The sequence below is a fragment of the Anopheles coluzzii genome, chromosome 2, assembly GCF_943734685.1.
Source record: "Anopheles coluzzii chromosome 2, AcolN3, whole genome shotgun sequence".
Classification (NCBI taxonomy): Eukaryota; Metazoa; Arthropoda; class Insecta; order Diptera; family Culicidae; genus Anopheles; species Anopheles coluzzii.
Genome location: NC_064670.1, coordinates 16,939,015 through 16,960,666, shown reverse-complemented (window position 1 = coordinate 16,960,666; position 21,652 = coordinate 16,939,015). Strand labels below are relative to the sequence as shown.

General features: G+C 44.9%; 4 protein-coding genes across 12 annotated transcripts in view; 2 read left to right on the top strand and 2 right to left on the bottom strand.

Annotated features, from left to right (window-relative positions):
• The window catches only part of LOC120947666 (low-density lipoprotein receptor-like), a 159,638-nt gene that overhangs the window by 43,762 nt on the left and 94,224 nt on the right, over window positions 1-21,652 (top strand). The window lies entirely within an intron of this gene.
• LOC120947669 (general odorant-binding protein 45-like) lies at window positions 8,367-9,364 on the bottom strand. Its single transcript, XM_040363199.2, has one exon. The coding sequence runs from the start codon at window positions 9,225-9,227 to the stop codon at window positions 8,367-8,369; it is 861 nt and encodes a 286-aa protein (XP_040219133.2). The 5' UTR covers window positions 9,228-9,364.
• On the bottom strand, window positions 9,571-10,773 carry LOC120947670 (uncharacterized). Its single transcript, XM_040363200.2, has one exon. It carries the CDS (start codon window positions 10,325-10,327, stop codon window positions 9,761-9,763), a length of 567 nt encoding a protein of 188 aa, XP_040219134.1. The 5' UTR covers window positions 10,328-10,773; the 3' UTR covers window positions 9,571-9,760.
• LOC120947671 (general odorant-binding protein 99a-like) lies at window positions 11,611-14,458 on the top strand. The gene has a single exon (XM_049607122.1). The coding sequence runs from the start codon at window positions 13,374-13,376 to the stop codon at window positions 13,851-13,853; it is 480 nt and encodes a 159-aa protein (XP_049463079.1). The 5' UTR covers window positions 11,611-13,373; the 3' UTR covers window positions 13,854-14,458.

Here is a 21,652-nt window from a genome sequence, read left to right as displayed (position 1 = left end):
AATAATAATTACAGACCACCAGATTAATCATACGATTTTACGGCTCCTGGTTGACTTATAGTTCGCTCGAACGGGCTATCCTTACACAAACGGCGTCTAAATTAATGGGTTTTGCACCTCAAATCGATATTGGATAGCATCTTCAATCTTCCGGTAATCCCCCGGGCAGTGGTAATGAGAAAGAAAAAAGTGTAATATATTCACCAAACACCCGCACCAACCGACGTAGGCGTTGCAGATAACGAATAAGTGGTGGCCCTAATTGCGTCAATTTGTTCTTCGCTCGTCCACCGTCTTGCTCACCGGGCAAGAGGGGATAGCATTGGGGAAAAAGTACTATCCAATGCAAAAGAAAAACACTACCTCCCCCAAATCGATTCGTTAACAAAAACAGTTATCGACCAATCGACTATATATGGGCGAAAAAAAAAAATACGAACAGAAAAAGTCTCCTACAAAATGATGATCTTGTGAACATAGAGATCTAGAGATAAAAAAAATACACAAACACACATATATACAGAGCTTTGCGTGTGTCTTTTGTGGAAACTAGGCGGCTTCCGGGAAGGAAAATGAACAAACAAGAAAAAAAACTCTTTGCACCCATTCGCTACCGAACGGTTGGTATGCGTGAGGAACATTTCTGTTTTGTTTGCCCGTGCGCTTTCGTTGAGCGATGAGTGTAATCATTTTTAGTATAATTTTAGGCAGATTTGTATGTGTACAAGCGACTCTGTGAAAGAGGCCAAACGCTTGCATCGCCTCGAATCGGTCCAAATTGGTGGGAATACCAAACAGCATGATCGGGGAGGGATGCTGCGTTTGGTTCCTGCTGTGGTGGCGGTGCGGTTATTCGAATATGCGTGTGGTTTATTCGCCGATACTACACTCCGCCAGGAGATAACGAGCAGGATAAACAAGACGCTTATTTATTTTGGCAAAGGCTCGTGTTTATCGCTTCGTTTGCCGGGTTGTGTTTGTGTGTGTGTGTTAGTGTGTTTGATGCTACTCGTCGTTCTCCATCGCACAGTTTCCCTTGGTAGGCCATCTCAATTGCCGGCTCTGAATTCCCGTACCCAATGCGGGTTTGTATGCACAGCTGACGCGAAGAACTCTCCACGGACTTGTTTTCCCCTGTCATCGGCAACTCGGCCGTAATCGGTAGTTATGGGATTTAGGAGGTTTTGCGCACCGCATTGTGGCTCGAAAAAGTTTGCACTGGCGATTACATTTTATTGAGCACTTTTCTCGTTTCGCTCCACCATCACATCATGGGCGGGCCCCCACTCGGAAAAGGAAAAGCGATGCGAAATGTATGATTTTGGAAAATGTCTTTCTCGCCACGTGCGCTGAAGCTGCTTTTGTTAAAAGCAGCAGTGCTTCAATACACCCAACCGACACCTACTGCCTCAGACAGTGGTTGCCGTGGAAACGATTCCACAAAAGCTCTTTAAGTGTTCTTGAGAGGGAAAATAGAAATAAGTGGACTGATATGTTTTTACGCATTTCGTTGTGTTTGAATGAGGGTTGCGCCTTTTTTGTATTATCACTCACCACAAAACCGCACGTTCCTGTGGCTGATACTCAGAGCGAGCGGTTTGTAAACAATGGGGGTTGGTAGATGGAATACCATTATAAAAAAAAACCTTGCGTAAGAAACATTTAGTACTACCTCCTCGCAACTGGCAGCTTATGAAGATTACGCGTGCATCCGTTTTGTTGGGCACGTAAAGGATGGCGGCAACGAATGTAAAGCGCTTCGGAATCGAAAAAGAATGGGCGCATAAATTTCGCCACCGTTGGAAAATACACCGATATATCATGTTTTTCCAGCTCGTGGTTACGCCGGCGAAGCGCTGTTCAAACATCTGACACCACCGTGATGAAACAGTTGGCCCAAACAGCCCAGTCTGGGACCACAGTCGGGAGGAGGGAGCATTACAGAGGACGATCGTCCTGAGTAGCTGCGGTACTGCTCGCAGGTGAACGTTCCCGAAATGTGATTAAGCGTAGAGATAATTTTTCTTGCTATATTTGTAAAAACTACATGAAGTTGTTATGATTCCATCATATATCCGGAGTCTTTCTTCCAACAATTCTGCTGCTATGCGGTACCACCTTGGTTGGCTACCGTTGTCAAGCTTTAGACATTTTTCAAGTAATTCACCACGGCCCTCTGCTGCATCGTTGGAATGCTGAATTCAGATCATGTCCTTCCCAAAGAAGCACACAGGCAGGTGGCTGCAGGAAAGCTACAGCAGCGATGGCATAACAGGTGATGTATGTCCGTGCTGATGTTAAATCTTTCAAACGGTACCCTTTACGGTCGTAAATATTTATAGCAAACACAACTGAAAGTAGGTCATAAATCAAATCGGGATGGAAACAATAGGAAAGGGATAGGACATTTTTCACGTTCTCTTTAAGCATTTATTGGTGGCCAGCGAGGGCCAGTGCAAAAGAACAAAGGATGTTACAAGATTGGAAGGAATGGGTCGAATGAAGCTACTTGCATATAGAATGCCAAGATACTGCCATCACGGTTGAGCGGATCGATTGAATCCGAGGTTTAGTTCGTACTTGAACCCAGAGTGCAATGATTCATCTTCTAACGCGATAGTTTCAATTCCATTTGAATAGTCAGAAGTTCTAGCCAAAGGAGGCGAGAAGGTTTTCATCGGCTAATGGAACCGATGAAAAGATACCTATTAAAACTCATCATCATGAGCTGTTTGCAACGGTGGGCGCTCAAAGCGGCACAGACGTTCATGTTGAATCAATCGCTTTTAAGCTCTATTGAACATAGTGATCAACCGAAATTTTCATCCGATGAGTGTACCGTGCAGTAACCACTGCAAACACGGCCGACTAGCAACGTGTTTCGCTGTAATTAGGCAAATGTTCTGAATTTCTGCATTTCGGTTACGTTTCGGTGTATAACGTGCACTCCTGCTCTCCAGTTACGCAGGTGGGCGCTTGATTGCCGTACCCATAAAATCGGTAATCAAAATAATTGTGACATTTCGACGATTTCGATACGGTCGGATCATACCGCTGAACCGGCGAGTTGACAGAACCGATTACACCGGTGATGATGATTAGTGATTTTGAACAATACGATGTGCCACAGGAATGTTGATCACTGGTCGGATACCATCCCTACGAACGCTCGTGAAACCCTGAGCGGTGATTTATGTTGTAAAGTGGCTTACATTGCTTGAAGTTTACATTTCCGTTTGTTGATAACTTTCGCAGAATAACATTCCACGTTGGGATTGATTGTAGGGAATTTCTATATGTTGTTTCGACCTTTCCTTTGGCTTAGTTCCGGATCGAAAATGCACAGCTTGAAAAACATAAATCAATTGATCTTAAATTATCCTTTTCATTTTCAAGATTTTTTCCTTTTTATCGCATTCTTGATTCAATCGAATTTGCAATTGGTTTCTCTGCCAGTTTCAAAGTAAAAAAGCCTTATAGTTTCGTCTGTCGAAAGTTTCAACTGTCGCTTGGAAATTGAAAATTGTTCGGCATTTTTCTACCTGCGCTGTCTTGTCTACCAAATTTCCTTGAATATTGAATGTTCTAAGTTTGCAAAGATAATCCTTTCTTTTGATTTTTTCAGGCTTTCAAAGCCAAAAATTCATAAAACACTGAACCGTCGGTCGAAGTTATATGTTCTACCACTACCATGCGGCTAGCTGGCGAGTTTTTGTGATAATGCTGGTTGATTTTTTTAAATTCATTTTCCGTTATCGAACCGCTACCAGCTAAGCACTCTGGTTCAGGTTTGAAGCTTCCTGTCCTTGAAATGAAATTCCTCTGTGAGCTCTTTTGTGAAAGTTTTCGTTAAGCTTAAAAAACTTTTTAACCTGGCAACAATTGATAGGTGTTCCTATTGTTCATTGGAATCAAATGTTTTTTTGCCTTTCTCAGCTGTTCTATTTCAGAAAAGAAACGTTTATTCTTGAAAATAATGCATTTAACTGATTCCATACTTTTCTTGCTAGACCATACCACGAAACGTTCGAAATTTTGTCAGAGAATGACGTTTTTCTTGTGATAGTCATGATTCTTAGGAAACATTGATTGTATTGAATTCAGTTGGATTCGTGGAGCAGCAGCTTTTACAAATGAAATTTGTGTAGGTCTTTTTCGAAATGTTGAAACCATTCAACAAACTCGAACAGGAATCGAAAAAATTGCAGGAAAAATATCCCGAGAATGGTCGATTTTCAGGAAATAAGAAACAAATGCTAGCACCAAGCTCTTCTTGCGCAGTTCAGTCTAGTATAGTGCATTGTCGACATAACGGTAACATATTTGCAACGATTTCTCAATCAGCAAATCTTGTCCGTGGGCCGACGGTTGGTATAGATGCACGAATAGTCGGCACCGTTCGTTGTGCGAAGATGTGGTGAGTTATTGGGAACGGAGCAGTAGCAAAACGAAAATTGGCTAGTGCCTATTTGGAATTTGCATAAATACAAGCTTTATCCTTTTGGTATTTTCCCTTGGGCCCATGCTGTCTGATGCAGATAAAAAGCCTACTCAATCACTTGGTGTATTCGTACCGGCCTTTTTGGATATCGTAGAAACTGGGCACGGTCAGGTCAGTCGCATTTGGTCGGAAAATTGATCTCTCTCTCTATCTCTCTTTCTCTCTCTATCGGCTCTTTTCACTGCTTTATATGCATTCCGGAACCCTTTCCAAATGGTTCCGTTGCGCTTTGTCTACCACACGGTAGCGTTGGCCGTTGCGTTTGATGCCGCCGGCAATGTGGTGCATGGTGCAGCAGTTCTGACATATGGTCGAGTAAATATTATCGAATTGAAAACTAGATCGAACGAAATGTTGGCCTGGGTGAGCATTCGGAATCAGTAGGTTCGGTCAGGGTTTCCGACCAGCCAGATGGTAATGTTCGACCGTCGATGCTCCAGCATTTCTATTGTGTAGAGGCTCAGTAGCTAACTAGGCAAGGAGATATGACGAGAAATTCATTTCACTATGTTAACGAGGCATCTGAACGAGCAAAATCATTTTCCTTTATCATTGACGCATAATGAACATCATTTTGCAATAGGTGTAAGGGACCAACTGAAGTAGATCGAAAGTACTTCATTGTGACCTAATTTCATTTTCTTACTTTTATGTTGCATATAACTTTATTTAGCTTTAATTTATATTATTTCATTTTTGCACTACACACACATTTGATATCATTGCAAAATTGGTCAAACTGCGCACATATTTTTGAACGTATTTGACTATAAAAATATGTGGTGGTTTGTTTTTTTCTTTGATCGCTTATGGTTAAAACAGATTTGGCGTTTCATTCACAAGGCTGTGCTGTGCAGCTGGAAACACGTGTATCTTTTTTATCATCGCATTGCATGACTTGACTTTCGTAGGGATCACGTAGGATTCGGTGTATCGTAAAACATAATTTACGGCAGGCATAAACGCTGGTAAAACAGATAGAAAGTATAGGCTGTTGGCAACAAAACACGTGTTTGAGAAAGCTGCTTCATCCATTTGATTTGTACAGCAGATACGTAACCATCCAACCAACCCACCATAGAGCAATGAAAGGGCTAAAGTCTTATCATAAGGAAGTAACTGAAAATAAAAAAGCCCAAACAGGGAAAATTTGGTGTTGTCAGTTTGATTGATGCACGGGTAAGACGGTTTTATTTGGTTTATCTTTTGTTACTGTTGAACTTTGATACACACACACATGAATATCACAACATCATTTCCAGCATAGCGTCAAAGTTGAAACCTTCATTTAAGCGATGTTTGCTTATGATTTTGTTTATATAAATCTGAAAATGGCATACAAATATTAGCGATTTGCTTTACATACATCAATTATGCTGATTTTGTCGTATTGGAGTTGAGTTTGTCAACGATAGATTGAAAGTATGTTCCATTCACTAATAAAGATTGTTGACCTGTAAAATCCTTACACCTGTTAAACGAACTCAAATTTTCGCAACAAGATTACTTTGCCCCTTATCAGCGATGAATCCTTTCTGCGCACAGAGACATACTTCATGCACTTCGTTAGCCCTCGCAGCAGTTTTGAATTCATACCTCTATTGTGAAGATGCCGGCATGCTCAAGGGTATTTCTCTTTTTTTCTTCTCTTTGTTTCTTTCTTCATCGTTATTTTTAGGCAAAGGTAGCAAAGTTTTCGTTAGCGAGCTTATTTGCTCTCATACCGTACACACCATGATCGGTTTGCAGCACTCGGTGTAATGAAATGTAAATGTAAGCACTTTTTTCTTTCTTTCTTGCCCAGCTTATTTTCTTACCGGTATGTTTGTATGAGTGCGCTCAAAACCCCCCGGTGTGGAGCTACACCCGCTGCACGGCTACAGCAACATTGTGTTGAAGCTTTGCTACGCTCACAATTCGCACCGGCCGCTCGTTTTGGGCGTCCGGGTGGTTCCCCTGGTGTGCCTTTGCATATCTTACCGTCGCTTTTCACATTGGCTCATACTTTGCGCCGTGCAAGTGCATTATCCGCTTCCGACGGTTAGTCTAGAAGCAGCAGCTTTCCCGGGTTCCGATTACGTATTCAAAGGGTCTGGTTGCTGGGCACACTGTACCGGTAGTGGGCGAGAGGAACAAAGGCGAAAAATGCAGGATTTAAACCGCTCCCGGAAGATGCACCCGCTGCACAGAACCACATTTCAGAGTTTTGTTTGCATTAAATGTAAATTTTTTGTTCTTTTGACGGGGTTTTTTCGACACTTTTTCCGTTAGGATGTCTATTTGGTTACAGTCATATGCTAAAGTAAAATATTTCTGACAGCTGTGTGTGAAACACGTTGACAGTTATAACATGATGGGATTTGAAGAAAGTTGGTTTATTGGAATAAGCATTTAATTGCCAATTTTTATTTCTACTCAAGGCAAGCAGGTGGTTGTTGGAATAGTTGATAAATAAATAAGAAAAAATATTCATTTTCGAAAACATCCCCACTACATAAATCTAGTAAGAATTTAAGTTATCAGCTCTAATTATAAACTCAGACAAAATTTGTATATTTACAAAGCCTAACGGATAAATTAGCGGATAAGTCGTGAGGGTGACTACGATTAGTACGAGCTTAAGATCATACCCATATTGCCCCCGAACGGATCCAACACATTGTTCTGCACCACGGGGGTTGCCTGTCCTTCGGCAGGCTGGTCCGTTTTATACAAGAAATGCTGCATCACGGTCTCTCGGTTTCTGATGAAAAACTGCTCAAAATCGGGACGCAGGCAGGTGAAGAACTGCTTGAACGCACGGGTACAGCAGTCGGCCGTCGGCGGCTGTTGGTTACGTTGCAAACACATCCCCTGGCGCAGGCTGAAACTGGCCAGATCCTCTCCCGGTGGGTCTAGCTGACGGTGCAAATTGGCGAGCAGCGCTCCGTCCTTATCGGTGTACAGCCCAGTACGGACGGCGGCACAGCGAATAAGGCACTGGACCTCGGGACAGTCGGTAATGATGCCCTTGGTTAAGCTGGTCAGGAATGACGGAGGCAGATTAACTTCCCGCGCACAATCCACGATGATGTCCAGGATCTGCACCGCCGTCAATGGTTGGAAATTAACGCTCGGTGCCATGGTGGTGGTGCCCGTGCCGATAAACTGACGGATCTGCGCACGGAACGTCCGGAAGGCGTAGTACGCCCGGGCACAGTTGTCGAGCGGATCGAGCAGCTCCAGCTTGAGCGTAATGTTGCCGGCCAGATACTTCTTGAAGGTGGCGTCAACTAGCGGACTAAACTCTTGCTCCGCCAGGTCCACGTCGAACCCTAAGATATCGTCCCAGAAGTCGAGCGAGATGCCGATGCAGCGGATCAGACACATCGTGTCCCGGTCCGGTGGATACACGAACTTTTTGTACTGGTCCAATCGGAGCGGATTGATACCCATAAACAGTATGCAGTCTTGCTGGGCTTTCTGGTAGAGCTTGCCGCCAAAGATGTTGGCCTCGGTGCCGCGTGGCGCGGAGGCGAGCGAAATGCAAACCAGCAGCAGGGCTGCTGCTACGTACGAGCTGCTGCGGTCACGTTCCATGGTGGCTGATGGACGGTACAGTACTGGGCATACGCTACCTTCTAGGATTGGTTTTAAAGGCGGATGTTATGTAAAAAGCGTTACCTGCGCACCGCCTGATAAGACACGCGCTGCGTCGCAAAGATGGAGGCTAGGACACGTTTTCGGCTACCGTGAGTGCGTAGTACGTTCAGCGTGGTAGGAAATAATGCTTGCAAGGTACAAACAAAAAAAGGAAACGCGATACGGTAGTTTCCGGCGGTAAAAGTGTTGTTTATTTTGTTTTGCACACAAGTGACCGTCAGCTCTACGCCATGGCATTAGCGTTGGCCCGTACGAGTGCACTGATTTGGTCGGCAAAGCAACGGTACAGCTTAACGTACGCCTGAGCATTTTTGTCCTGCGCTTCCAGCAGTGGCTGGTTGGCGTCGATGCACAGGTTTGCCCTGCGCCGGAACTCGCTCTCCGATTGACCAGCGCCGAACAAACTGTACAGCAGTGCGATGTTGGGACCCTGCTCATCATCGTACAGCCCGGTCCGGATGCCGACGCAGCGAATGAGGCTGCGGGTTTTGTCGTCGTTCGGGAAAACGCCCTGCACGTACAGGTCCCGCCGGTCCTTGGGTATGCGCTGCAGCTTGGCACAAATCGATAGCGAGCGAATGAATTCCTGCGCATCGAACGGTTGCGGTGGAGTCGATTGCTGCGGCTGCATATCCTTCGCACCGAATCCACCCTTCTGTGCATCCAGAAAGCAGCGGAACCCGTTGTACGCCCTGGCACAGGTATCTTGGGGCGGACAGGTGGCGATGCGCTTTTCTGCACAGCTCATAATTTGATACCGAACGCGATCGTTTGCTGCCAGCGCAGGGAAAAGGTTAGCCAGTCCGTCCAGCTTCAGTCCCTGACAGTCGTCCCAGAACCCGACCATGATGCCGGCACAGCGCACCATACACATGGTGTCCTGGTCGGTTGGGTAGACGCTGTTGTTGTACTGGTGGAGACGGTTTTCGCAGATGCCCAAGTATTTCACACACGCTGCCTGCGCTTCCCGGAGCGCCGGTGGAGGAGGATCCCGAGCACCGAATGTCGCGGAAGTTACTGTTTGTAGCTGCATCAGCAGCAGCACTGCTGCCGCGGCAACTACCTGCCCACTGCTTGCCATCATATGTACAGGCTAGACACTGCGCTGTAACTGAACGCTTTACAACACATTGGGAGAGTTTTTATAATAAACCTTGCCATTGAGCTTGACGGTCCTGGACACAGCCAAGGTGTTGTTGCCATACATTCAATGTAGACAACTAACTGAAACGTTGTATCATAACATGACTACTGGAAGAAACTGACGGACAAAAAGCGTCACTTGCCCTGCTCGCGGCACCGATGACATCCCGCGTCAAGCAAACAGTTTACTAGCAGAAATATTTACACCTGGTGAAGGTGATGTTTGGTGAAGGTATTTCCGGTCCCGGAGGTCCCATGGTGCGGCGGTTAAGGTCAGTGATCGCTCAACATGCCTGTCGTGGGCTAAACACTCGCATTGGTCGAGCCTCCCTGACATAAACACGATCGACCTGCCGCATGGACTACCAGCTGAACAACAGCGGGTTGCGCAAAGTAAATGAATGCAATAACAGAAAGGTTTGTTTTACTTTAATGAACTATAGTTTATTTTCCTGTGTTCGACAGTGCGTCACCTTAGTTGTGAGCCAGCATGTTGTAGTATACCGGGTTCTGTTCGGCCTTTTCCACAGCGACGGCCGCGATGAGCGAGTTCATGTTCGAGTCGACGTACTTGCGGAACTCGTCGAGGAAGCAGAGCTCCTGCTTGTACGCAGCCTCGCACGGATCGTTGCACGGCGAAGTGTTAGCGGCCAGACACTGCTCGGCCTTCTGGCGGAAGCAGTTGTAGTCCTGGCCCAGCCCGTACTGCAGGTAGTGCCGGTCGATATCCGAGCCCGTTTCGTCACAGTACAGGTTCAGGTTGGCGGACAGGCAGCGCACGAAGCATTGCGTTTCCGGACAGTTCGGGAACACGCCGGCCAGGTAGAGCGGGAACCGTTCCTCTGGGATTCGCAGCTTGTTGAAGCAGGTCACGGCCGTTTGCAGGAACTGCAGAAAGTCGGACACGATGAAGGTGGAGGTGGCGGGCACTGGATCCTGCTGCAGCGGCATGCCGAAGATGGTGGACGCTTTCTTGGCCGATGCGGTACCGGCCAACAGCACCAGCAGCACGGTTAGGGTGGCGATTTGAAACGATTTCATGTTTGGGCAGTAGAATTGATTGATGAATCGGAAAGCTGGCTTGCTAGCGTGTGTTTGCCTCGCTTGCTGGTGGCTGCCGCAGCTGTAGTACCGATCGTAGAAGCAGGGCCAGGATATTTATAGCGTAACTTTTGAGCGGTGTTTTGAGCGGGTTCGGGGCATCGCCACACGGGTTGGTATCATTTAACCGGGTCGATGTAGACGTGGTACTGGGGCGAACAACTTATCGTAGCGCGCCCAGGCATCCAGCCAGGAAGTCGAACGCGTGTCGGATAAACAGGCCCTCCCCACCAAATGCCTGCCACCGTTTTGTGGTGGTTCATTATTTGGTTTTTATTTGGTTCAGCCAATATTTCGCTGAGGAGTTACTTACGGGGCGGTAATCAAGCGCGCCGTGCTGTTGCTAACAAAACTCGAAACTTTGGCTTGTGTCGTGAACGCGAACAAAGGGGCACTTCATTCGACTCTGTCTACCAAAGGAGCTGCTCAGCTCTTCTGCCGTGCTAATTGAGTGCGGTGAATTTAGGTTAACTGTTTAATCTCTGACAATTATAAAATAAATAAATTTTGTTAACATTTCCCTTACAAATCTGTGTCTACGCCATCGCTTTGGCTTCTTGCACAATGTAAGAAAAATGAAGATGCACCTGTTGTGTAAAAAATAACTTTTCAGACGAAACTTGGTTGTGTTGTATAACTTTTCAACGGCTGCATCTCCCCCGCCAAACCAGGTCCGTACCGGTGCTCCAGTACAGCGGTGTGCCAATGTGCTGTATGTGGCCGTCGGAGCCTTTGTTGGCGAAAGCACTTTCCAAAGGGGGGCAGTAGTTCTGCCGAGACCGCAAGTTACTGTTTCGTACATGTTTTTCCGCTCGCTGTGTAGAACTTGCGCTTGTTCGGAGTTTCTCTCAACCGTTGTCAGACGTAACCTAGATTGGGTTTTGTTGCAGCAGGCATACCAACTGTGTGTACGGATAAGTTATGAGGAAGCGTTTTTTTTATAAGTATCACAAATTGTTGCAATTTTTAAGTGCAATTTTCGTACCCGTGCAGTTTCAGCTGCCTTTGTTACGACAACCCTTGCGCCATAACACTTAGCAACCTAATTATGTACATACTGTAGAGCGTTGAACTTTTGGTAGATATGTTCTGAAATTGGAATGGGTTTAGATGTGTGTTAACTTTATTTGGTAGTTTGATTTCATGTTTGATAAAGTTTTGAATACCGCTAATTAGCCAAACAGCCAGTAGTAACTAATTTGAGCGTCTTCTTTTTTTTACAGGTACGTGAAGCCCCTTTTTGCGATGCTGTACTATTAAATCGAAATGTAAGCACTATTATTCAATCAAACATAAAAATCACTCTTCAAACCAACTTATAAGTGCCCGAGAATGGCAAAGAAACTTAATCGAAATGTGCACCGAAGTGTGTTGACGTATTAAAAATGATTCTTGCCGGCACGGAGCAATGCTACGTGGTTGATGAATGTTCATCTGTCTCGCTTTTCGGTCCGGTCGACACATGGCCACTTAACAAGCTACCGTGTGCCAAACACACATTTGTTAGGATTCGGCACAAAGAGCATTCGGTCGAAAGAAGCAACCCACCAGAGCTCGCTTCAGCTCGTTAGGATAGCAGCCATGGTGACATTGCACTATTTACCATCAGCGTCGTTCGTAGCGATTGCAGTGCACGGAGTGTGCGACAACGGGATTGGCAAGCGAATGATCTTGCACCGAAAGAGGGCCAATTTTGTAAAAAGGTTCGGGAAGCGCAAGAAACGAACATTCCTCGTCCGCACGCTCGCTCTCTTCTGCTTGCTTTCTGCACTCACGAGCAACCGTCTGGCACTGACGGTTATTGGAAAATACTCGTTTGAAAAATCGTCCACAGCTTAGTGATAAAGCATCCATCGTTAAGAAGCGCCCCGCGTAGGTGCGGCGCTGTGTAGCGTGCAGTAGTAACGCTCGGCCGGAAAGTGAGCCCAAAAACACGAGATGGCGTGAGATCGGCAACACTACTTAGAAGTAGTGCATGAGGGAAAAGCGATGGTTTGCGATTTGGATGGGCCAGCGGCAGCATAAACTATCCACTTCCTTCTGAGTAAAGTCGCACTTCCCCGCGCGTGCATTTCCAAGCATGCAACTCTATCGGATTGAAATCTCCTGGTAGAAAATTGGACCGAAACACTAACTGATGTCGCATGATAGTGCAATCTAGCTTTGGAGCTGTCATGTTCGATCCGTACGTAACGATCGCACTGAGCAGCCGATGGTAAGCGCACAATGCAGCAGCAGGCGCGCGTAGCGTGTGTTAAACTCCGCTTGTTAGGGCGTACAGATTGTGATTGAATAATGACCAGCCAGTTGAAGGACCGTTGAGTATTTTTTTGATAAAATGTTTTACACTTGTTTGTGTTACATGGGAAAAAGTTTTTGTTGTAAAAGCTGCATCGTACAACGTATGCTGTAAAAGCATGCCACACGCTACAGTTTTGCTTACAGTTTTGCTATATTTGCTTATTGTTTTGGTTTGATGATTTGATGATTGGATGGAAGTTTTGAGAAAAGCTACCAAATTTTACAATTCTCTTTTATTCGGCAGTAGAAGACAATTTAATTGTATAATACATTCGACATTATTTCTGTTTTTAATAGCATGCTTTCGTCTGAAACTAAATCTTAGTTTAGAGGACTCTTGTTACATTCTACCTATATTATACATTATGAATATAAATTATTTTTAAATAACAACATGTTAGTTACCGTCACAGCTTGCACAGCAACACATTTGTTTTCTTGTGTGCCATTGTGTTTTTGTTAATTTTCGACATATTTTTTTAAACTTTTGATAAACCCCTAGACAAACACATGTTTGTCTTCTATGCATTAGTTTGTCAATAAAAACATAAACAAAGAATCAAACCATAACGTGCCTTATCGCATTATTGTTCCCCGCACCAGTACCAGGCGAGTTTTTACCCATATAATATGAGGGGTTTTCTAAAAATAGTTGCAGTGACACTTTAGACTTTTATTCAACAGCATGGCACCTGTCAGATATCATTTCTTGCTGTGGCTATTAATTCTGATTGGCGTTAGTAGTCTAGTACCGCCTGGCGAGTGCTTGGACATATCTAAGGTTACGCTGGATGCCGCATTCTATCCCCTGTTTGGTTGTGCTCGCGATTTGGTTGTCCCCGAGGATTTAATCGAGCTGTACAAGAAACGCATCTTTCCCGACGATCAGTTAACATGCTGCGTGTTCCGATGTTTAGGAATGCGGCTTGGTATCTACGATGACGTCAAAGGATTTGACGTGGATAAGCAGTACGAACGAGTGAAAGACCGGCTGTCGGTTGACGAGGACACATACAAGCGTGGCGTTAAGAACTGCATCAGGAATGTACTGCGAGGCCGTACGCTGAACAACTGCGAAAAAGCTTACCTAATCTTAAATCAGTGTCAGGGTAACACCATTACCAATAGCCTTAATCAGCAACTTAACGAAATACGCTGTAATTAAATATGTTTTGAATTGTTTCTCTCTTGAAGCAAATGGTTTCTGTTGTGTGTGGTGGTTGGTTGTTTCTTTTGTTAGAAATTGGATCTTTGTTTTTGTTTTCACTATTGTATCACAACACTAGTAAGACAAAAGGTTTCAGCAGTTCGTTTGTTAAACAAGTTAATCAAGTTAAACAAGTTTACTGTAGGCACTGTGTTTTGCGTATGAGGGTCCATCGTTTCGTCGTTATTATGAATGATCTAAGTAATGTAATTGGCGTACAATTTGCAATACTCTTATGTTTGAAAGTGTAGGTAAACGAAAAACACTAAAGTTTATTCAAATGTGCCTCTTATGTTTCAAAGCTATTACCGAAAACCCCTTTACTTCTATGAAATATCTGTTTCTTGTTTGGCTAATATTGCATTCAAATTGTGAGAGCAGCCTGTAATGCTAATGTGCATGAGTTTATCTTAAACGCCTGAAGATATGCAATGTGTGCATTGTAATTGTGACTGTACGCGTTAGCCATTCATTGGCACGAAATACTGACGAAGCTGGCTAAAAATTGGGCGAACCAAATGTTGTTTTGCTAAATTTGCTTACTTTTTATATCACATTGCATTCAAGTTACCTGATTCAAAAGCATATTTTTTATTTTCTCTTTTGAAAAAATAAATAAAAAAGTCTACTAGAAATCCTGACAATCGGGAATTACCCCACAGTGGAGAGGATAAACTTTAAAAGACCCATTGAAAATAAAACAAATTTACCATAGCTAGCACGTACCACAGACTAAAGAATTGTTGATTAGGTAGGTGGTCGTCCTTGCCTCGGAATCATTCCACAGAATTCGGGATGTGTTTCGTCTCGAGGCTATTTGCTACTGCAGTCGGCATAATCTTTTTCAAAAATTTGAATTCATCATTTCTTTTCACCTCCCCTTTCGAGGGTTGGCTCTTAAGGTTCACCATTTCGCTAGCAGATGCCGGTGAACTGAAATAGCAACAGCAGTAAAATCCGTTCGCTGGAAGAATCGCAAATCGCACTTTTTGACTTCTTTTCGAGCCATTCCGAACCGAAACTGCCTAGACAGGTCGTGCTGCTGCTAGCCCGTGAACTTTCACGAGCAGTCGTAAAGTTATTCCATTTCCCACCTCCGACGCGCGTTGGTGTGAAATCTTGGGTCTGCGAATGCGAACCTCGAACGGCACACATTAAAGTAGGCCACTTATAAAGGACCATCATGGGCGACGAAAGCATTTTCTTACGATCGCTGCTGGAAGTAAAATAGCTTTTTGGCGATACGTATTCGTCGTTCGCCTGAACGCGGTAGCGCGGCCGCAATGTAAAGTGAAAGTTTCGATTCTCCTTTTTCAATTCTGTTTTATCGTGTTTTATCTGCTGCTGGGAAGCGTTGAACTTGATGACTTTTGAAAGCGATGAATATTTTCATTGAGAGCCATTCCTCTATAACTGCAATCTGAAAGGATTGAAGTGATGGAATTATTGTTTATGTTTTTATGACATTTATAATACTACAGCAGGACGACTTGAACGTTTACTAACTGGATTATCAACTTGAGCCTATAACTTTAGTAATTATTTCAATGCTTCATGCGATGAAAAGTTCGACTTGTTATACTCCATTTACTTTACATTTGGGTGTAACAAGACGATGATAAAGATAAATCCGTTCATTATATCATCTTTGGAGACGCTTACTCAAATAATGAACAATAACGTAGCGTTTCTCATGTCTTCTTTGATAGGTTAACACTTACTTTATTCTTCAATCGAGTGAGTGGACGATTTTGTTTTTTTTTTATTCCTGAACGATACGTGCAAGAATTTTTCACTTCTGTATTAAAAAAAAATGTTATAGCTGTCGTCTCGGACGATGTCTTTGTCGCTGTACTGCTTTGCAGTTAGCAAAAACGCCGCGCTGAAACGTTCGGTTCGCATATGCAGATGTGTGCCATCCTTCTTGGCAGCGGAGGAAATCGATTTGCGGCGAGCTAAACGACGGGAGGAAAACATGAAATGGCACACCCGAAACCATGAAGCATCTCAAGCGCTTCGACTTTTCTTTCCGCACAGTTCGATTTCCATGCGAGTGAAAACTGTTTAGCGTGCTCGTACGTTGAAACGAGCTCGGCAACCGGGCGGGAAGAGGCGAAATCGAATCGAACATCATTAAAATTCATTTGCGTTTAACCATGCTCCTTCTGCATCCGTTTTACCGTGAAGGTTGGTGGGAGCGTAGGGGGGGGGGGGGGTGTTAGCATATATGTAGCATGTGTGGGTAGTGGGCGCCGTGCTTCCTCGAGAATCAGTTGCCAGTGTGATAGGCTTCGGGTTTATGGTGGAAAACAGTGGAACGGCAGCGGTCCCTATCAGGTATAGAATTTTTGGAGCAAAACCTTCCTGAGAATGTATGTGTGTATGTATTTATATGTGCGTGTTGTGTGTTAAGGAAGCAACTTGTGCGATGAAAAGGAAAATGGAGTTTCTTTTATTCAAATGTGTGGCCATTTGATTCGAACGATTCAAAGCGACCCTACACACACACACACACACACACACACGGAAAGCGAACTGTGATGTATTCTTTGTGGAGTGTTCGCTTTCTTTAGAGTTCGCGCCTCTCGCGGTTCACCTCAAAGAGCCGGAAGCTTAAAAGCGAGTCATAGATAAGGCACAAACGATCGCGTCGACATTAGTAGGTTTGAATTTTGCTTGATGCTTTGTGACACGTGTATCTGTGCTCGCTGGCGAACTGCTTTGTTGATGATGTATGGTGTTTGACATAAGATCTAATGAAAAATAAATACACTTTTTATACAGCGCAAAACATACCCATGAACTGTTCGCGTTGTGTGAATCCGTACAAGATTTGGAGCTCTTACTGTGTACTCAAACAATGCAATTGATTTCAGCGTGTATAAATAAATCGATAGATGAGTTGCAATGCAGGTGAAACACTCTTGTGGAACAGGTATTTTGACTTTTTCAAAATATCTCTCACTGCAAAAGTTTTCCAAAATGCTTAACAAATAATGGTATTCTGTTCTCGTGACATTATAAATTTGCGTTACAGAGAACTCCACGCTGATCTCCATGCTGCTCCAGGCTGTGCGTTGTGATGACATACTCATTTCTGGTTCTGGTTCTGGTTCCTGTTGATTGAAATGTTCTTCGAACTTCTTCTGAATAATAATAACAAATCAACAAGCAAAATATGATCGTTTGCTTATCGTTGCTCATAGTTCAGCTGATGAGCGACTAGCTCTGCAGCGTTTGCAGTTTGAGTGCCGACGCCTGTAAACCTGCCCAGTCCAGTCCACTGCTTAGGCTAATCACTTATCAGCAGCAGCAGTAGCAGCAGCAACAGTCATCTCAAGCCCGCAATCGCAAGCTGGCGAGCGAAACGGGCGCACTGTACGCGCCAACTGCTGTGCTGACAGTCTTCTGTGAGCTGCTTCTTTTCTAACCAGTCCCGCAATCAATCTCTAACGTCTAGCGTCGTCAGGCAGGCGCGGCACACTCCAGTTAACTTCCGCGTATTTTGGACCACGGCTACTCCGGCCGAGCTGTTGCGCAATTCAGCGATCCCGCTCGCCCTTTCCGACGGGCGCAGAAAGTGCGCAGATTGCAACTACTGGTGTGTTATCTTTGTAGGTTAGTAGGGGAAAGGGCAGCGGCAAATCGCAATGAAATTTCCGGTGGGCAAGCGAACCTTTCACGTCAGCAGCACGCGCCGATGGCGACGCTCAAGACGACCGATCGGTGCATCGTGTGTGCATTGTTTCATTACGGTTGCTGTAGCTGTAGCGAAGGGCGAAACGAGCCACGGGCTCGTAATGTGGGTCAATTTCTAGTGAGCGAGGCGAGGGCAGCACAGCCCTCGGTGCACAGTTCGATCACGTCCGCCGCTCCCAGTTCCGTAAGCATCATATTTGGGTTTGAAATAATTATGATCTGCAGCGATCGGCGCGTATGTGTGTGTGTGGTTTTCCGGTGTGCGGTAGTACGTGAGTAAGACGTGCAAATTAATTAGCAGCACTCGTTGTCGCTTTTAGCACTGCTTCTGGGCCTGCCTTTGGCAGAAACGCTGAAACTGAGCCTCATTCGGAAAGGGAGCTGTGCTTGTGAATAGGCCGTTATGATGCGACTTCCAACGAAACGGGTGACAAACCACCGAGAACGCGGGGGCAAATCAGCCTCGCCACCGATATGCGATTAGTTTCATGCACTGCGTCGGTAGGTATGAGATGATGTTTTATGCAAACGCTGCGGCACCGTGTGTCACATGTCGTCGGCTAATTGGAATTAGCCTCGACTGGAACAACATATTCTGACGGTGTATGTGTGTATATGCTTCTACCATCCGTCAATTCAATCCTTTCTCTATCTAAATTTCTAATGACTCATCAACAGACGCAGTAGCGTCCTAAAATAGCATACCAACCAGGCGAGAGGAATGCACTGTCCACATCAGCCCCGGGACCCAAGTCGGTATATGTCGTCGGTCAACATCCGTGAGCTCTGTAACCGGACTAGCGAGGGCGTAAGATGCTGGTCTCGCACGGTACACGGCCGACTTATGCCTGTCTAGTCCGGTGGCATGGTTCGGTGTGTATAGATAATGTATGGAAAGCAGCAAACTAAACGTCGCGAAGGAGGAGCACTGTTGCTCGGGTCGGTACTTTTGTGTCCTTCCGTGTTGGGGACAGTAGCATCTCACTGCTGGCAGAAGAGCCATCATTGGCACTACCATAGCTATGGGGCATTCCCGAACCAATTTGGCCCGGGGATCGGCAGCATTGGTCGCCGGCATGGACGATGTCTGCGTTGATGAAATGAAAATGGTCCACCGGGGCTCCGCTTCGAAGCCACACAGGCGCGTGGTTCCCGTGGGAGAACTACGGGCCCGTCCCACCCACCCTGGACTGCAGGCCTAATAATTACGTGTCATAATAGGAAACCGACTATTTCGGAGCGGGAGACGGTGTTTGGTGGTTTGGGCTTTCAAAATGGGCTTCACAATTAAGCTATCCAAGGAACGAGGGACGTCGATGACAACAAAGATGAGACAGGTCATGATGATGGTAGTTTAGTTGATGGATTGGCCTGTTGAAAGCGTGAAAGGTAAACATTCCCTCCGAAGCACTGTGTCTGCGATAGGAAGCTTTTACCAGCAATTTAGTGTGCACTGCGTGAGGACAGAGCTCTCAGCACAGCAGTATAGTGCGTTGAAAATGGAATGCTCTGCACTGTTGAAGCAGTTGATGGGTTTGAGGAATATTTGAAATTAGCGAAGCTACAGTGTCAAGCGAGTGCCTTTGAGAGAATAAATTATACTACGGGATGTAAACATCATCTCTGCTAGTTTAAAATAATTCGGTTTTCGTAAAGGTTTCCACGTAATGCTACGCTTGTAAAACTTGAGCAATGATGTATGGAATTTTATACGTAGTTTGTATTGGATTACTATATAATAATGTTTCGTTATCCCGAAAGTCGTTGCTTTACCTGATACGAATAAAAGTGAAGGAGAAATACAGCCAAGGATGAAACAAAAAGTATCGTCCTATCATGTGTTGATGTAAGGGGTACCAATGGATAATTTTGTTTCCTGGAATATGGTGCCAACACATAACTCGCCATTTGAGGTTACTTTTGATGATTGCCTGCTATGCCACAATCACCATAAAACGCCATATTATAGTCCCACATTCTTATCATCATAATTTTGATAAGATTTGACGAGAAATTATACCAGACATTGGGGCGTTAAGGAATTATAATCATGACCCCACCCGGCCTCGTACCAATTCTCGGGATAGCCTTGGTGAATTGCTTTGGCTTTTAAAACCACACGACATTCTGCACGACGTCCCGTTGACCGTCCGCGCTCCTTTCCACGCAAGCCGCGCTGTGAAGCTTCATCAATTCAAATTCCCTAAATGACGCTTTCGCGAAATCATCAAACGCCCGCTCATGCCACTCCCGCACCGCCAATTTTACCACTCGAATGTTCAGTTTTAGCCATCGGTGGTTTCCCGCAAGGATCGACGACAACCGCCACAGTGGGCGAGATGGCAGCAGGCACGGGACAAACTTTTACCCTGTGCTCGCTTGCTGTGCCGCCACCACCGGCATACGGTGGTGCTGTGTGGGGCGAGCCAAGGCCTGGTATGCCACAAAAAGTACCCCCCCGGCAAATGGTTGCGTGTTGCGGTCGGTGGCGGCAAAAGGCACACAGTCTTGACTGTGGTGCGGTCGGTGCGTAATTGATATTGAGTTTCGCGAAAAGTTTCATCCTGCGAGCGTGCACCATGGTAGGGATGGCCGCAAGCACCCGGTGGCGGATCAGCTGGTGGAGGTCCTGGCCAGCTGCGATACTTGCCACCGGGCTAAACACGGGATGTGTCGGCTTGCAGAATCGCGGCACTATCTTCAAACGCGATTTTAATGAAGCGCGTCTCGTGGCCAATTACAATATACGCTGGAATGCGTGAAACTTCAGATGCTGTTAGTTGCCGTTAGAGGCATGCAATAGCAAAATAAACAAAAAAAAAACTGTACTATCTATGCGAACGAGCACTCTGGCTTGAAATTGAGAGCATGGTATTAGTCATCAGATGGATTTTTTCTCCTCCCTGCAATGTACTTTTATTTTCAAAATAAAAAAAAGATCCTATTCATCCTGCTTAGAATTGACCAACGGGACGTGTGAAATTGATGTTTACAAACATCTAGGCAAACGATAGGTTTGTTTGCTGACCCAACAAAGATAATCAGAACATTTTTCACCGTAGATCAGACGTAGAACAACATCAGACGTAGATGGAATATTTTTTTTTACAATCAACATCGCCACATCAAACTAATGCGCTAAACAACAAGCAACGCTTAGTGTGCAAAACAATTATTACTTGCGGCTAATCACTCAGTCCTAACCCTCAATCAGAGGCGGTGATTTCTACGAGGAACGTTGTTTTCGTTTCACAAGTGTGTGTAATTTGATGAATCCGCCTGATCAGGGTTAAAGTTGTACTACTTGTTGGCTGGATTAGCGTCCTGTCTATCTCACATACTGAAACGCAATATATATGGGTCGCGCATGATTGTATAGCCATCAAGCAAAGATGTGACCTGTTCCGTAGATCAGACAACCAACTGAGCTTCTTAGGAAATTTAGAAGAAAAATTATAGTTTGATAATGTTATGTGAAGATAGTTACGTGGAAGAAGTGATCGATATGTTTACATCTACATTTTACTACGTTACTAACAGAGTCTAAACCTACTCACTTATCTTCTGATGTCTTTGAAGTATAAGCTTCTGTAATTTTGTGTTTAATCAGAACCTTTGTTGAACAAACTAATACAAAATCATGTGCTCTAGTAGCATCCTATAATACAACTAGATCATCCATCCCATCACAACACAACCTTCCATTTAGGCATTCCAATCAATCGTGTGTGTTGCTGCTGACGATGCGTGTTGAATTCATGTGAAGAAAGAATTGACATTCAAGTAGCATCGACGCTTACACAAAGACGTGTTGTAAGGCATTTGAAAATTCTAATCGTACACCCCCGCGAGCAAAAACGAAACTCTAGTCAGCAGCGCCCTCTGCGGGAAAGCTTTTCCACCAGGCGCACTATTGAAATGTCAAATTTGGAGACTTACTGGTTATCAGATTTTATCATGCGAATGAAAAGAGAATCTCGTGGGTTTCGTTTGCGTCTAACCACAGGCTCGTACCGATTCAATACATATCATCGTTTTATCGATGAAAGGTATGTATG